The sequence below is a fragment of the Labeo rohita genome, chromosome 19 (genome assembly GCF_022985175.1).
Source record: "Labeo rohita strain BAU-BD-2019 chromosome 19, IGBB_LRoh.1.0, whole genome shotgun sequence".
NCBI lineage: Eukaryota > Metazoa > Chordata > Actinopteri > Cypriniformes > Cyprinidae > Labeo > Labeo rohita.
Window position 1 is genome coordinate 6,603,536 of NC_066887.1, and position 18,557 is coordinate 6,622,092.

The 18,557-nt window shown below is 37.5% G+C and overlaps 1 protein-coding gene across 3 annotated transcripts in view; it reads right to left on the reverse strand.

Annotated features, from left to right (window-relative positions):
- Positions 1 to 690: 690 nt before the first annotated feature.
- ptp4a3a (protein tyrosine phosphatase 4A3a) overlaps positions 691 to 18,557 on the reverse strand; it is a 39,698-nt gene continuing 21,831 nt past the window's right edge. For all 3 annotated transcript variants that reach the window (XM_051136426.1, XM_051136427.1, XM_051136425.1), the window contains exons 2-6: positions 17,603 to 18,064; positions 16,243 to 16,335; positions 6,850 to 6,980; positions 2,027 to 2,101; positions 691 to 1,677 (exon numbers count right to left, since the gene is read on the reverse strand). In XM_051136426.1, coding sequence (XP_050992383.1) covers positions 1,560 to 1,677; positions 2,027 to 2,101; positions 6,850 to 6,980; positions 16,243 to 16,335; positions 17,603 to 17,707 — 522 coding nt within the window. In that variant the 5' untranslated portion in view covers positions 17,708 to 18,064 and the 3' untranslated portion in view covers positions 691 to 1,559. The remainder of the gene's footprint in view (positions 1,678 to 2,026; positions 2,102 to 6,849; positions 6,981 to 16,242; positions 16,336 to 17,602; positions 18,065 to 18,557) is intronic.

Sequence of the window (18,557 nt, forward strand, 5' to 3'; positions counted from 1 at the left end):
TTCCTGAACGTTAAGTAAAGTACCTGAGTAACCTTTCAGTAAAGCACCTAAAGTACTAGGCACTAATGTGGTAGACGGTCAATGAACTTCAAGTAAAGACCTTATATCTAACATTTTAGTTCATTTTCATTGTACCGGATGACTCATATTTAGGTGTTTAGAGGACTTTCCAAGTGGAACGTTATCGGGTGGGTATTTCCAGTCAATATGGGTCATGAAGAGTCTGAACTGTATATTGATATGTAAAGTGAAAATACATGCAGAATGATTTTTAGATGTTTGAAATGATTCTAAATGATTGAAAAATTGTAACTGAACATTTAAATTATAGAACAGATGTATATTTGGCATGTAATGAATGTTAAGCAATGAAAAAAAAAAAGTTCCAAAATTGAGTTTTAGCAGCAATGCTATTTTTTGTAGTGTTGTTGCATTTATTAATAGAGAAATCAAAATAAAAATATTAATAAAAATACATTTACTTTTAATATAAAACAGTTATAGTTTATAAGCTTACTTTCAGCCCACAGAGGAAAGTTTGATATTTGGCCCTTCATAGTTTGTGCATCTCTGATCAAGAACAGTTTGAGTCTTTGCCCTGCAGAGGGCAGTACAGCAGTATTTTGATTAGAACAGTGAACTTGTTAGACATTATGAGGTCACCATTTGACAAAACACTAACAGTCCTGATTCATGATTGCAACAGCCTTTATTTGTATTATGCAGCTGGAGGTGTGTTCTTAAAAAACAGACAAAAACAACTTAAAACCACAGTCTCGTCTCATAACTCGTTCATATATAGGGCCATTTTTTTCACCATCTGATCTCTGTTGACCTGAATGGACAAGTATCGTAGATAGATCACCTCCAGGGAGCCCTGCAGTCCTTTACATATTAAAATTATTTCAGCAAACACAAGGTTTGATGTTAAGCACATAAACACGCATAATAAGCATTATCGTTGTTAAATTCATCAGCCTACACAGACGCAGGCCTTCATGTAGCTTTCAGAAACCGTTTAGTGTCTGGCACTCACCCGAATACAAATATCTTTCACATGAGCCCTTCATTAGTCCAATTTGCTCACAAAACATAAAAGCAACATGGGAAAGGTCACCAGTAAAAAGACTTGTGCTGAAAACTGAAAGTGTTAAAGGAACCGCAGTCGTCTAAAAATCAAACTCCTGGCCGGACAGAGCAGGAAAGCGGTAGAAAGAAAAACAAGTAGTAGAGACAGTGAGAAAGAGCTCAAATTTTGTCCACGATTCACATTATCACGCCGCCTGGCTCTTTCAGACAATCATTTGAGGCATGATTAGGGTGTCGGTCCTGGTGCAGGGTCAAAGGTCAGAGGTCGCCTTCGACCTCCGAGCCGCAAGTCTCAGAAAAGCCATGGCAGTATCCACACCACAATCAGAGTGAGGAGGATTTTAGGCACCAGTGGGGTTCTCATCCAGACCGAATCGGTTCGTATTTTAATAGCAAATCAGCAAAGTGCATCCATTGTGGCCCAGTCCGTCAGGTTCAGCTCGGTTCAGAACAGCAGGGTGAGGGTGCAGTCACATGATGCAGCACTTGTTCTTGAAAATGTGCGGGTGTTTGTAGCGTAGTCTCTGTTTGGGACGATATTTCTCTAGATACGTCAGCTGCTTGCTGTTTATTGCACCCCTGCGCTTCCTGTGAATGTCAAAAAAAAAATTGCTTTAGCATGTTGATTTGCATTCTTTACGTTTCCAAACACGGCAGATAAAAATGGCTCGAGATCTCACGTTTCATTCCAGCCCGTGCTGGACTGAAAATAGCACTGAAAATATAAGCGTGACCAAGGGGGCGGAGCTTTAAGGGTCAACTGCGAATCTTTTGCGTGTTGGAAGCTTTCAGCTTGGCCTTGTGATCAAAAGGCAATCTGGCAAGCGTAAGCGACTGAGAACTAGCGTTTAAGATCCACTCGTATGAATGTAGCAGTTGACGTCAAGAACTCAAGGTCTGTGCTTCTTGAAAGAAGTCAAGAGAGAGATGTACGTACTGTCTGATGAACTGAATGGCATCTTCATACTTCATCCCACTTTCAATCAGTGCCACGGCCACGAGTACTGGAGCTCTGCAGACAAAAAAAAAAACCCACATATATACTGAGAAAGGTGCGACATTGACCTAAACAGACTGCTATATGTGTGTGTGGAAGATCTCTCACAGAAACACTGTTGGACACGTACACTAGCAATGTCTAAATAGCTGTTTTTGTACTTTCTGTATTTTGTGTTTTATAAAAAATGCTTTTGTATTTTGCTTTTCATAGCTCTTATTTCCAGTATTTAAATGATGAACTTCAAGAACTGAAAGCCTAACTTGCATATTTGTTTTATTGTTTTTTTTATTTATTATTTGTCTATTACATGTAAGTTTACTTAATTAAAACATACTTGAAAACTACATGCCATTGTTTTAATTCTTCTCAATATTTGTAGTAATAATTACAACACTGTCATGCAGCTTTCATTTTCCTGTTTAAAGGCAGGGTAGGTGATTCGGTTCAAAAATAGGTTTTGTTATGCTGGTGGAAAGTCTGTTTATATCCCAATAGCAATCACTAAGTTAAGTGGTCTAAATATATTTATAATAGTGCTGTCAATCGATTCAAACAATTAATTAATCAAATCGCTTTTTTTCCTGAAATTAATCATGATTAATCCCACCTAATATTAAATTAAATATTTAATTATTTTTTATGACTAAAGGTGAGTATCGTTGATACCAATATTACTGATGTCTCAAGGAAACAGATTTTTTTCCCTAATATTTAACTATAGCTATTCAACATTACAGTATAACTGAAAGCTATCCATTTTACCATTTATTAGACTTTAAATAATAACTAATTTAAGTTAACTTAAAGTCCTTTTAAAATCATCATTTTTTGGCTTTTAGTATGAATATATTAGCCTTAAGGTTATCTATAATCTAACGTGCTCCATACAATGACAAAATTCGCATTTAAAGATATAAGTATTTAAAATGTACAGATTCTCACTTCCGCCAATATGGATCAGTGATTTTGATGACATCACTCTGCACTTCAGCTTCTCATCAAACTTTCTTCCAATCAAATGCTCCCTAGAATCCAACGTGTCCCGCCCCCTACACTTATAAATAGACGATGAAGCTGCGGCTGAAATCAGATACTTGTTTATTGTTTTTTTTTTTTCTTTTTCTTGACAGGAAAGGTAAATTCATTTTCACTGACATACGACCTGACAATGTCTCATCTGACCGCAGTTCCCTGTTGTTCTACCAAAGATCCCTTGTCACCTGTACCTTTCCCGCACTCGTTTGACTAGCGCCTGGGGCTGAAGTGAAGTTGGAGTTCGCGTCTGAAAAGTCTCCCGATTGATGCGGTCGCAAAGACGTTCTGCGACTTAAACACAATTCTTTTCAAAAAACAAAACAAAAACAAACAAAAAAACAGCAGTTGTGAGTGGGGTAGCCAACCGTAGCCCCGCCCCTGCATTAAATATTTTTAACGCAAGCATCAGTGTTGGGGGTAACGCATTACAAGTAACGCAAGTTGCCTAATCAGATTACTTTTTTTTTTAAGTAACTAGTAGTGCATTACTTTTAAGAAAGTATCTGAGGTACTTTTTCCAATAAGTAACGGCAGTTGCTTATTGCACTTACTTTGCACTAAGTGAAAAGGCATTGTGTGCCCCGTATATAGTTACTAAAATTCTAGACTAAATATGGAAATGCATTTACTCATGTCACTTGCACAAAAACAGATTCAGGATTCCTCCAAATGAATAAAGAACAGTGAAATGCAAACTCAGAATATGATGCAAATCTGCAGTAATTAAATGTTAAATTACACAAATATCCTTTATGCATTTAATCCCATTTTCTTAACCAATGTCTTTGCTCCTGAGCTTCGATTATCAAATTCAATCATACTAATAAACAACAATTACTTTAGATAAACTAACTTTTTCTTTTTGCTGAATTTTTTTCTGCTGTATTCTGCTGCAGAGACCTGTATTAACTTTTCCTTCTTTTCACTTTTTGGTGTGAAAGGGCTTTTACATGCAGAACTTTTTATATTAAGGTGAGACAATGCAGGTGAATATGGTTAAAAAAAAAAAAAAAAGTATTAAAGTATAAAGAAAGTATTTAATAGTAAACTAATAGTATTAGTATAGACTAATAGTTATTGCAAACATTTTTTGTAAGTTTTAAATAAGCAATTCAGGCATTATTTAATGATATATAATCGAATTTGCATACATGCATGCATTTCTACTACAAAAATACGTCAAAATTTAGAAATTTTTAATTTTTTGACATATTACAGTCAAATTTTAGGTATCTCATTTTTGTCACTCCATACACTGTAAAAAATAAAAAACAATTTGTTGAGTCAGCTTAAAATAATTTGTTACCCTGCTGCCTAATTTTAAGTTCAGTCAACTCAAATAAGTTTAGTCAACTTGAAATGTTAAGTTGTACTAAGTAACAACTTAGATATTTGTGTTTGTTAAATTTAACATATGGGTAAGTAATCCAGCTGCCTTAAAATTTTAAGTTGATTCAACTTACTACTTAGTATCTTAGTATCTCACTTAGTATAATTTCAAGTTAAATAAACTTTTTTTTTTTGAATCGACTGAACTCAATTTTAAGGCAGCCAGGTTACAAATTATTTTAAGTTGACTCAACAAATTGTTTTTTACAGTGTAGTTCAGAAAACACTTAAAACAGACAGAAAACCATAATAAAATGTATATAATTAAGCATATTATATATGAACAAATCTTTATAAAAACCTTCAGGAGGAATAAAAAGGTAAAGGTTGTTGTGTGTAAGTGCTACTGAAGTGGAGATTTTTATTCCTCAGCGTATGAGAAAAAACTAATTTTAAGAAAACAGCCTTTAAAAATATGTATTGTAATTGAAATCTATTGACACAAATGGATAAAGTGCTATTGGATTTTTTCAATATTGACAGGTGGATAGAAAAACAGTTTTTGGCAGCAGTGCAAAAAACATGCAAGCAAGCCCAGCCCAGATTTGGAAAGTAACGCAAAAGTAACATGACACATTACTTTCCATAAAAAATAACCAAGTAACGTAATTAGTTACTTTTTTAGGAAGTAACGTTATATTGTAATGCATTACTTTTAAAAGTATCTTTCCCCAACACATTGTGAACCATCTCTGAAATTGCCTGCGTACCTTTAAGTAAGCATCATATGTATTCTACTTTTATGTAATAAACTTTTTATAACAAAGTGTGTTAAACAGTATATTAGCTTTTGTTGTGGTTTCAAGCCTGGCAACCCTAACACATACACAACTTCATTGGCTCATTAGAAAAACTCAATTGTTCCATGATCTTAGAAATAACTGTAGCTGTACGTTGCAAAAATGAATGGAGCAATGCCACATTTGCTCTCAAATGAGTGGAAAGTGGAATTACGACGAGTTAATTCATCATACAATCATTAATGTTTCACAATCCTAAAGGTCAAGATTCAGGCCAAGCAAGTTAGTACTGTTGCTAGGTGATTATTTAATGGCCCAAGTCATATTGAGAGCTCTTCTATATTCTGGTCCCCCCCTTTAACACCCATGAGATATTTCCTTCCACTTTATCGCCTAACAAGTGGAAAATCTTAAACCTGATCTCTTACAACAGTATCAGCAGCTCTCCTTAACAAATCACAACTGAGAGATCGTTCATGTCCGTAGGGACAGCAAAGCTAATTTAAATACTTAACCTTTAATACTTAACCTTCCCTTTCAAACATACACTGTACAGTAAAGACAGTTAAATCTTACAGCATAACTCCAGCTCTAAACAGCGTTGCCATCTGAATTAGATGAAAATAAACGAGTCAGGCCAAAAAAGCTCTGGCACTCCTTCAAGAGTGGAGACCGATTCCCTTTGGAAGTGCATGAAGTGCGTCAGAGACGGAGTTTTACCGCCCAAAAGATGAGAGCAGCGAGGCCAGACTACCTCCTCCTCCTTTTAACGTCACTCGCTGCTTTACAGCCGTCGTTTGGGGTGTTTTGTTTCGCCGCCCGTGCGCCAACAGAGAGCATAAATACATCATCCGTAGGAGCTCCTTATGAGACACACTGTTCCGTATTTATAACTGCAATGTTGTGCAATATTGCTTTGAGAATGACTGATTTTGTTGTCCTTTTCGTTACCATGAAATTGTACCCAGTGAATAAGGTAAAATAAACAGCTAAACGAGTTCCCATTCGCGTTTCAGTCACGGGACGAAAGGAAATACGACCACGAGGCGACTAGGAGCACCATGTATAGCCCATGTACAGCCCAGTCATGTGGGATAGACAGTCTGGCATAAAGGTCACGGAAAGAGCACGCGTTTGAGAGGGTCAGTAATAACACACGCTCGTAAAAAGCAACTTCCTGTTTTGTCTTCGGCCCTCACCCCGATGCCTCTTAAAACAGAGTGGGACTGCAGCGGAGTGAGTGCACTTTGGGGACTGTTGACTTTGGCGGTGCACTCTGTCCACTTTAAAGAGGTACCTATGTACGCAGTATGGTTTTAGTCCATAGGGGACTATCAACTTCATCCACGGTTAATAGAGGAGACGTGTCTCCTGGGAGGCCAGAGGTGCATAATGTTCTATAGAGCACATTCTTTTCCAGATTAAGGTCTCGAACGGGGCACCAGAGGTGGGCTTACTTATGGGCCACCAGACGAGAAATGAACCCATTTACCCCAGAGTTCCCAGGGCTGAGCAATACCAACTAGCCAGCTAGTTAAAGATGTGTTTAGATTTTGAGGGCAGTGCGATTGTATTTCTGTAAGCACATTTACTGACCTTCCTAAACCGGCCACGCAGTGCACAGCCACGCAGCAGCCGGGTTCTTCCATGAAACGTCTCTTCAGGAGACTCAGCCAGTCCTCCACGACCTTAGACGGAGGAGGAGCGCCGTCATCAAATGGCCAGTCCTGGGGAGAGAAGAATGAAGTTCACATCAGTACATTAAAGAGATTGTTCAGTCACAAATGTGACCCTGGATCACAAAACCAGTCTTAAGTAGCATGGGTATGTTTGTAGAAATAGCCAAAAATACATTGTATGGGTCAAAATGATCAATTTTTCTGTTATGCCAAAAATCCTCATGTTTCATGAAGATATTTAGCAAATTTTCTACTGTAAAAGTATCAACTTAATTTTTGATTAGTAATATGCATTGCTAAGAACTTAATTTGGACAACTTCCAGAACAAAAATTTACACGCCCATTTAAGATGTCATTTAAGATGTTCATGTCTTTCTTTCAATCGTAAAGAAATTTTGTTTTTTGAGGAAAACATTTCAGCATTTTTCTCCATATAATGGACTGATATGGTGCCCCGAGTTTGAACTTCCAAAATGCAGTTTAAACGCGGCTTCAAACGATCCCAAATGCAGTTGTAAACGATCCCAGCCGAGGAAGAAGGGTCTTATCTAGCGAAATGAATGGTTATTTTCATTTTAAAAATACAATTTAAATACTCTTTAATCTCAAACGCTCGTCTTGTCGAACTCTGCCTGAACTCTGTGTATTCTGGCTTAAGACAGTTAGGGTATGTCGAAAAACTCTGACTGTATTTTCTCCCTCAACTTTAAAATTCATTTCAAAATCATCCTACATCACTGCACAAGTACCGACTAAGTATTTGCAAAGTGAACAGTTCAGGAAGTGGAGATTTTTTGCACCGTCAGATTCCAGATTGTCTCATAGTCCTAACAAACCATACATCAATGGAAAGCGTACTTATTCTGCCTTCAAATGATATATAAATCTCAATTTCAAAAAATGTACCCTTATGATTGGTTTTGTGAACCTAACGAAAATTCTCATTTTCGAAAGTCATCATTTATTCGCCCACATTTTGTTCCAAACCTGTAGGAAACTCATTATTCTGTTGAACACTAAAGAAGATATTTAGAATAATGTTGGTTACCAATCAGTTTCTGGTAGCTACTGACTTACCTTGTATGGAAAAAATACTGACTATGGAAGTCAATGGCTCTACTCGCACTGAAAGACAAGCATTGACTTCGAAACAATCCATTACTTGTTCTTACTGGCCAACATGATGAGATTTTGATTTTGGTGTGTTATTTTAATTTCATGGTTCTGTTTCAACCAGGGGACAAAATATTGCATCATAAGGCAAATGAAGTGAGCTCCATTTAGTAGTTGATACGCTGCTTATGTGCATAGATAAACTGATTAGATTTGTTCTATCCAGTGGTAGATTTTGCCCATGTTGCCTCAATCTGGCGACTTTGACAATGAATGACCTTCAGCCACTTTGTTGCTACAAACTGCTGTCAGTGTGAATGTCCCCTTAAAGGGACAGTTCACCCAAAAATTAAAACACTGTCTTCAGGACACAAATTAAGATATTTTTGATGAAATCCAAGAGCTTTCTGACCTTGCATAGACAGCAACGCAACTGACACATTTAAGACACAGAAAGTAGTATTGGGTGTAACTAGTTACTAAATAATTAGTTATTGTAATTTAATTACTTTTCCCTTGAAAAAGTAAAGTAAGGGATTACTCTTATTTTTATGTAATTTAATTACAGTTAATTTAACTTAATACTGTGTGTAGACTGTAGAACTTTTATACACAAATGCAATAGTAGAATATTACTGGGATATCGGCTGTTTATTATTACTTAAAAAGCACATGTTATTGTCTTATTCTGTAAGACCTTATTCAAAAAGTCATAGTTAATAGTTAGTTAATAGTGAGAATTGGACCCTAATCTGAAGTATGACCAGAATAATTTATGTAGATATCTATTATTTATTTGAAATGATTAAAAGAACCATCTCATGTCTATCCTTGTATCGTTAACTTGTCAAGGTTGATATCTTACCCTGGACCACAAAACCAGTCATTGAAACTGAATAAATAAGCTTTCCGTTGATGTATGGTTTGTTAGAAAAGGACAATATTTGGCTGAAATACAACTATTTGAAACTCATGAAATCTTATGGTGCAAAAAAATGTATCCTGAGAAAATCGCCTTTAATTTTGTCCAAATTAAGTTCTTAGCAATGCATGTTACTAATCAAAAAATACGTTGTGATACATTTACGGTGGGAATTTTACAAAATATCTTAATGGAACATGATCTTTACTTAATATCCTAATGATTTAAAAGAAAAATCGCTAAATTTGACCCATACAATGTATTTCTGGCTATTGCTACAAATATACCCGTGCAACGCAAGTCTGGTTTTGTGGTCCACGGTCACATACAGTATAGGATTTAGAAAGTAATTAGTAATAAGTAATTAAATACTTTTTAAAGAGAGAGCAATTTGTACATTAACTTAATTATACTGTTGAAGATGTAATTAGTAATTAGTAATTAATAAGGGTTATTCGCAACAGACTTCCGTATTCTGCTAAAACGGTCTCGTTGCTTTCGGTTCACGTTTTGCATATGCCTCGTTAAAAATTAAGCTGCGTTGCTCAAGACATTAAAGATGATCATAACCAATGTCTATCACATATGTAGATGGATATATAAAAGTTATTTTTTATTCTTTTCACAAACATTTATCTAAAAAAAAAATGGAATAAAACGTCAACAATAAAAACAGCTAGCTAGTTCTAGCTGATTACCTTAAAAGTCCATCAATATCACCATTATTTAAAATGGCTATTAATACGTTCTCTGACAAGCAGAAGCAATGAGACCTGTTTTACGGGTTTGGTCAGGTGACGTTTGACATATACCCTATAACTTTTTTAGAGTAACTTACCCAACACGGCCAGAAAGGTAGTAAGGACATCGTTAAAATAGTCCATGTGACATCAGTGGTTTAATTTTATGAAGCTACCAGAATACATGCTGTCTATGCAGGGTCAGAAAGCTCTTGGATTTCATTAAAAATATCTTAATTTGTGTTCTAAAGGTGAATGAAGGTCTAATGGAATGACATGAATGTAAGTAATTAATGACAGAATTTTCATTTTTGGGTGAGCTATCCCTTTAACATAAACAGGATTTAAGGAGACAAATGAAAAACCACACTTAAATCTATGAATGTTATTGCATTATACAACTAAATATCAAACCAGATGGCATTTATTTGAAAGGAATGTAGTACAAACAGCTAAATATTTTGCAAAAAGCACTTTATCCAACATTAGTGCATCATGTTAGGAGAAATGAACTACACCCTTGTTTACTCTCATAGGACACCTGTGTGAATTGCAAAAAAAAGTAAAAACCGAGAAGTTCTGAGAATAGCTAGTGCAACATTTGTTTACAGTTGCCACCTGGTTTGCATTTAATGCAAAGACTTCCTAAATGCAACTTAAGTGTCCAAATACTGGTTGGGGCCACTGTATCAGTCTTCAAGGTCTAAGAGAGATCTGCTTTCTAAATGTTGGTTCTTTGTAAAGGTGGGTGATCCAGATGGTGATGGTGCTGAGGGACCAGCAATGGTATTGGGCTAGTGAGAACCATTCAGAAATAACCTTCCAGGAGTGTGTTTCCCATACAATAATGTAACTGGCTGTTTGTGTACCATAGTACGACACATTGTTGGAGAAATGTACTCTCGAATGCTTTCTGAAACCATAATAACTTTCTGCATGTCCGCAGTTCAAACCTCGCTGGTGGTCATAAAGAACTGTTGCACATGGAGTAATAACTTCTGCTAATGAATCTGTTTGAAATTAGATTTATGTCAGATTATTGCTGTAATTAATAAACATGGCATTTAAGGACATTTTTTTGTTCTCCATTTGTTTTGCTGTATTTCCAGATGTGTGATTCAATCATTGCCTCCCTCTAACATAGTCGGGGGTTCCTCTAAGTATAAAATTACATTTGCACATGCACACTCTTTAAAAACTCTGGCTTTGTAAGACAAACTAAAAAACGTGGAATCAAATTTTAATATATCAGTTATACTGTACGTCTAACCACAGTTCAAGAGCACTTCCAACTGCACAACTTTGCGATGCGGTTAACGAATTACAGTTTTGGAAATCGCCATATTATTAAAATGTGATGGAACTTGCGAACAGAGTTGGTTAACGATGCTTTTGGGAAACAAAGCACTACAGAATCTGAGATCAATGCTAAACAGTATATGGAGCCAAGGAGTCTCCTGTCAACTTACATAGTAATTTATATAGTAATTAAATATGATATGGTCTGTGACTTTAGATGCTGCTAAAAAAACCCTTCATTTTCTTAAATATGATGATCAGAGGTGTACAGTATTTATCCTCACTGATAATATAATTGCAACTGTTGTTATAACAATATGCAAGCTAACATTATCGATTATGTAAGCATTCAAATGCATGATGAAGCCCAATAGAATGTAGTTGCAATGTCCCTATAACAATGTATGATAGCAAAAAATTTGGTTTTTATAAGATATGATAAAGTTAAGTAATATTACAAAGAGTTCCTTCCTGAATATTAGATGCAAAACGTGATGTTGACTGAAAAATAATAAAAAAAAAAAAATGATTTCTTGATTTTAATTGATTCTCACTTTAATGAACCAATATCGGTTCTTGAATACCAGTCAATCTTTTGGTCTATGCTGTTTTCAGTTGATGAATGAACAGTACACAGTGTGCCTCCCATCCAATAAATCGCAATAGTCTAAGTTCTGTGCTTTGTTACTTTTGATATGACACAAAGTCTCAGATTTCAAACTCTGTACATTTCATTAGGAAACTCAACCAATAAATACCATTTTGGCACTCTTTAATGTGGTGTGACAGATCGCTGTAGCTAAAGTGGGTATGCTACTTGCCTGTGCATAAACAAACACATAGCAAAAGATTTGTGACAGTTTCGTTTTTGTTCTGGATCCGGTGCTCTGCTGCTACACTGGAGCGCACTCAACACCAACTGGACAGGGGTGGGCATTATAGTTTTAATTTACAATAGATGACCCTCAGTGTAATCTGTCAAAGTGACGGACGGCCTTCAGACTTTTTTTTGTCACTGATTAAAAAATAAATAAATAAATAAATTAAAAAAATCTGCCAATGACGGACAATTTTCCGTTAACGCGACCTCTGCTTCTGATATTCATTCATGTTTATTTTGTGCTGAAACTGGTTAATTGGAGGAGATAAGTTCAAATGCGCTTCACGCTGCCGCTTCTCTTGATCAGAGGCGCAACAGCGATCTGTCACTCCACATTAAACAGTGCCAAAAAGGCATTTATTGCTTGAATACTACAATAGTACTACAGTGGACTTCTATGGTGCCCAGAGTTTGAACTTCCAAAATGCAGATTACAAGCAGCTTCAAACGATCCCAAAGGTTGTAAATGATCCCAGCTGAGGAAGAAGGGTCTTATCTAGCAGTTATTTTAATAAAAACAATACAATTTATATACTTTTTAATGTCGTCTTGTCTTACTCTGCCTAAACTCTGTTTTTTTCCCGGTTCATGACAGTTAGGGTATGTCGAAAACTTGCCTCAACTTCAAAATCATCCCATATCGCTGTTTTACCATTTTTGTTAAGGAAGTTTGATCTTCTTTGCATGTTCACTTTGCAAAGACTGGGTCGGTACTTCTGCAGCGATGTAGGATGATTTCAAAATAATTTTTGAAGTTGAGGGAGAAAAAAAACGATTGGAGTTTTTTGACATACCCTAACTGTCTTGAGCCAGAATACACAGAGTTCAGGCAGAGCAAGACAAGACGAGCGTTTGAGATTAAAAAGTATTTAAATTGTATTTTTTAATGAAAATAACCAATAGTTTCGCTGAATACCATTCTTCCTCAGCTGGGATCGTTTACAACCGCATTTGGGATCGTTTGAAGCCGCATTTAAACTGTATTTTGGAAGTTCAAACTCGGGGGGACCATATCAGTCCATTATATGGAGAAAAATGCAGAAATGCTTTCCTCTAAAAACAATTTCTTTACGACTGAAGAAAGAAAGACATGAACATCTTGGATGACAAGGGAGTGTGTACATTATCTGTTAATTTTTGTTCTGGAATTGGACTTCTTTAAGAATTAATATCGTTTCGTAAAAATGAGAACAGATTAAAATCGAGAAATCAATATTTTTTACTCAGCCCTATTCAATAATAGATTTGCTGCCAATATTTATAAATATATTTATTAATCCATGACAGGCTTAAATCAGCCAATGTACCAGCATAAAAATGTGATGATGTACATCTTGTTATTTTGATCAATCCCTGTCCCTGTCCCAAGTGGTTGATAAAAGTGGTACATGCTACTGTGTCAGTGAGACAAAGCGTGAGGCCTCGTAGGCATGTGGAACACAGCATAAATTTAGCATACGTATGTGGCTTTCCTGTGCTCCCCTGACCTCAAGGTGAGAGGTGACTCACAATCATGCCTCACAGGACATCCGGAAAATTCCACCCCTCCTTTCCCGTTCGCCCGCCTATAACACTGCTGAGGGACTTTGATGTGGTTCAGCTGCCGAGGGACGTGGCTCGCGTAGACCAGCACGCAAACTGGCATGTCTTCACAGGCACAGATGCCCACACAAACACACACTCATGTGATCCAGAGAGGCTTGGCAGGGCAGGCCTTAATTATAAAGAGCTTTCTCACAGTACAGACACATAAGTCGGCATTTAAAGGCCTCAAAATATCATTTATCACACGGGACCGATGAACGATACTCGGTCACACTACAGCCCTAGGGACGGGACGTTCGACACTAGCAGGTGCGAGTCCTTTCAAGTAAACAAGCCGGACCGGCGAGGCCTCTAGCTTTACAGATAAGCCTTTGAAGCATGAATGACGCGCCACAAATGCTTCCTCCACTTCCCTCCAGTCCGCCCTATTGATTTCCCAGGCAAACAGGCCTCGGGAACCTTTAGCGAGTGGATGGAAGGCCGCTGATGTAATGCACCTTGGGTAAACAGCCCTGGCCTACTTTGGGAAACCAGAATTAGGTAGCAGGGTCACTTGCTCAAACCCGCAGATCTCAGTGCAGACAGTCTGAGCTGGAAGGGTGCGGAACGGCACGTGTGCCTGTCCCAGAAGCACGCAGTTTACTCCCTTGTTGCAGGTGCTCGCACAAACACAAGAGGCGAACAACACTGCTGATTGTTCCCATTGGGGTTTTTTGCTTCAATAGAGTTTCTCAGTAACTTGTACGGCACATGACTGACATTGCATGAAGCTGTGCACATAAACAACGAGCATATGTTTTAGGTGGCGTTCCACACCAATGCAAGCAACTTACGTCCAGTGCATGTGTCTGCTAACAGAATTCTTATTCACTGCACGAGATTTGCGTAAATTATCGGGTTTGGCAAATGGATGCGGGACTGCGGAGGTGCTTCAAGCAGCCGGCTTGTCCTTCATAACCACACAAGGTAGTGAAGATGGGACTTATGCAACAGTTCGCCTTGGGTTTCTCTTTTCTTTACAGGCTTGCTGTGAGAAAGTCAAGAGAGAAAGTATAAAAGAAAGGTTGGGTGGTGGGGGAAGGTGGGCGGGGACCGATCGGAGGCCACACGGAGAGACCAGGCTCTGCAGCTACCATAGCAACAGTGAAACGTTGACGTTGGTAATAAGAAACACGTGTGGCTGCTTGGAAGAGAACGTTCTCTGTAATGACTATAGTGTGTGTGTGTGTGTGTGTGAGAGAGAGAGAGAGAGAGTGTATCAAGGGGTCAAGGGGGTCTGTGGGGAGCTGTTTCACTTTTCACTTCTAATGCAGAACACTTTCTGCAACTGCGAAGTGCAGCAGAAGCCCTTACCTCTTCATCGTTTTCACCATCTGGCCCTTTAAATGTCAAATCAACATGATTTATTTACACAGCTTGTTGGAACAGTTAATTCTGATTGGGTTGCAAATATTTTTATATGATGACCACTTAAGTTTACGCTTTCCTGCATACTAGTTTCATGTCATTCATATCACCCTGTGGTTTGACAAAATGTTCATACTGAATTAATATTTTATATTTATTTATAGATTCTCTATTAAGTAGCAATGCACACTACAAAACTGACTTCTTTTAGTTAGTTTTTTTGACTTCAGAATCTTCAGAATGAGACAGAAGCAACAATGCATGGGATATGACAATATTTTAAAGAATGTTGGTAACCAAATGGTTGACGGTACCCATTGTCTATCATAGTATGGAAAAAAAAAAAATACTATGTCAATGGCTACCATCAACTTTTTGGTTACCAACATTCTTCAAGGTATCTTAAAGGGACAGTTCACCCAAAAATGAAAATTGCCCCATGATTTGCTCATTCTCAAGCCATTCTAGGTGTATATGACTTTCTTCTTTCAGACAAATACAATCAGAGTTATATTAAAAAATGTCCTAGCTTTTCCAAGCTTTATAATGGCAGTCAATGGGTGTTGAGATTTTACATTTTAAGTCCAATAAAGTGCATCCATTTACGCTGCACCTACGTCTCACATCATCTGCTGGAACATCACTCTCTCATGTATGCGTGCACGACAGTTAGCGGAAGCTAGAGATTACAGTTTATAAAGCTTTAAATATGGATTTTTTCTTACACAAATGCATCGATTCACTTTAGAAAGCCTTTATTAATCCCTGAAGCCATGCAGAGTACTTTTTATGCACTTTATTGGGCTTCAAAATCTCAACACCCATTCACTGCCATTATAAATCTTGGAAGAGCCAGTACATTTTTTTTAAATATAAGAATAAAGTCATATACACCCACAATGGCTTAAAGGTGAGTAAATCATGGGGTAATTTTCACTTTTGGCTGAACTATCCTTTTAATTTGTGTTCAACAGAATAAATAAACTTGTATAGGTTTGGAATGACTTGAGTAAATGATGACAAAATTTACAGTAACACTTTATTTTATGTTTTCTTAACTAGTTGCTTATCAGCATGCATATTACTAGAATATTAGCCATTTATTAGTACTAATTAAGCACATATTAATGCCTTATTCTACATCCCTAATCCTACCCAATACCTAAACTTAACAACTACCTTACTAACTATTAATAAGCAGCAAATTAGGAATTTATTGAGAGAAAAGGCGTAGTTAATAGTGAATAAGTGTTCCCTATTCTAAAGTGTGACCATTCTGGTTAGAAATTATAACTGGAAAATTAGACAAAAATACTTAAGAATACTTTCACACTGTATTAAGTATAATGATCTACAGATAAACCCTGGTGGCTTACAAGTACATCAAGAAGATGTGCACTTACCACAACTGTGATCCCATCCTTCTCCAGTGGAGTTTTGTCATAGGTTATCTCACAAACTCTGACCACCGTCGTGGCACCATACTTCTTAAGATCCTGAAGCATGATGGGAACAGAAAGACAGTTGCTTTAAAGGAGAAGTTCACTTGCAGAACAAAAATTTACAGATAATGCACTCTCCCATGTTCATGCCTTTCTTTCTGCAGTCATAAAGAAAGTATGTTTTTTGAGGAAAACACTTCAGGAATTATGTCTATATAGTGGACTTCTATGGTGCCCATGAGTTTGAACATCCAAAACATAGTTTCAAGGCAGCTTCAAAGAAGAAGGGTCTTATCTAGCAAAACTATCTGCTATTTTCTAAAAAGAATTAAAAATGTATATACTTTTTAACCTCAAATGCTCATCTTGTCTAGCTCTGTGATGCGCATGCATACTCTGTGTAATCCGGGTCAATACAGTTAGGGTGTGTCGAAAAACTCCCATCTCATTTTCTCCTCCAACTTCAAAATCATCCTACGTTGCTGTTTTACCTTTTTTTGTAAAGGGCGTTTGACCTTTGCATGTTCACTTGGGGTCGCTACTTCTGCAGCGATGTAGGATGATTTTGAAGTTGAAGGAAAAAATGAGATGAGTTTTTCAACATACCCTAACTTTATTGACCCGGATTACACAAAGTATGCATGCACATTACAGAGCTAGACAAGACGAGCATCTGAGGTCAAAAAGTATATACATTTTATTTTTTTTTAGAAAATAACCAATTGTTTTGCTAGATAAGACCCTTGTTCCTTTGCTGGAATCGCTTATAGCCCTTTGAAGTTGCATTTAAACTGCATTTTGGATGTTCATACTCATGGGCACCATTGAAGTCCACTATATGGAGATAACTCCTGAAATGTTTACTTTAAAAAACAATTTCTTAACGACTGAAGAATGAAAGGCATGAACATCTTGGATGTCAACGCGGTGAGTACATCATGTAAATTTTTGTTCTCCTTTAAAAACAATGAATTCAGGAAAAAAAGACAATCACCATTAGTTCTGACATAATTTTCCCACATTAAAATACAAACACAATCACTATAATGGGGGAAAAGTAAGGTAATCTGCTCATGTACACGCTCTGTCCCTCATCCCTGCCATGTGATGAAGTACTGGGATGGGTTTCCATGGAAACCGAGGCTTTGTGGATGTGCTGTTATCATTAGAGCCTCTATAGTTCACGCACACTTTCCCAGCAAGATAAGAATGAGTGGGCCATGTGACGGCGCACTTGTCTTAAGATAGACCATGTGAGCCGAGACGGGACGTGCTGCTAAAAGAGTGAGAAGGTGGGGGTAGACGGTATACAAATTCTCACCTCTATGAAGCTGCTCAGAGTGGAGTTCGTTGGGTTGTGCGTGATTAAGAACCTCATGTTCTTGTAGCACACCTCCACGGGAGCCGGCCGGTTCATCCGAGCCATTGTGCTTCCTCCAAATCGTTCGCAAGCAAATTCACCCGACGGACACTCTTTGCGGTTTTGTTCAGTCTCTTGAGCTCTAAAACACTGCAAGACTCCTCGATGTTCAAAGTCCCAGATCTCTTATATCATCTCTATAATGGCTTACCGTAGCCAGAGAGGTAAGATCACCCCATTAGATTTGCGAGGAGTTTAGGGTGGCAGGACCACAGGCGGTAAAGGAAAGAGCAACTCAGTGCATCCAGAGATCGGCGTAGGTCTGTTTTCTCCCCGTGTTTAGACGTGCAGATGTTGAGCGTGGCAGTAGTCTCCAGTCCTCTGCAAGAACGCCATGGACAAAGCCACTACCGAAGGACAGAGCTGTTGGAAAGAGAATCGGAAAAGAGAGATAAATGAGTTTTCTCCTCTAAAATTAACTGACAGGCAGACGCAGGCCAGTCCGCTGAAGACAAACATGACGCACGCATGACAGCGTGGCTCACGTTAACTATGAGTGTGTGACCGCAGATTACATACAGTGTCCCCGAACCCGCCCACACAATCCCACTCACACACACGCACTCAAAACATTGCGCAACAAAGAGGCTGATAGGGACATGAGGCTTCACAAAAAGCAGAAAATAAGAGAAAATACATTTCCCAGGCTTTTTCCTTTTTTCTCCAGAGTTTTTTGCACTTTTGCATTTTTTAAAATGCATTTCCTTTTAAAGTGCTGTTATGAATGTCATAAACATTCTAATTTAGTTTTCGGAGTTTAAACCACTTTTTTGTTGAAATGTTTTCTTTATTCTTTAAAAATGATCATTCAATAATTTTAAGCATTGAAAATTTAACAAACCGCACTTTAAAAATG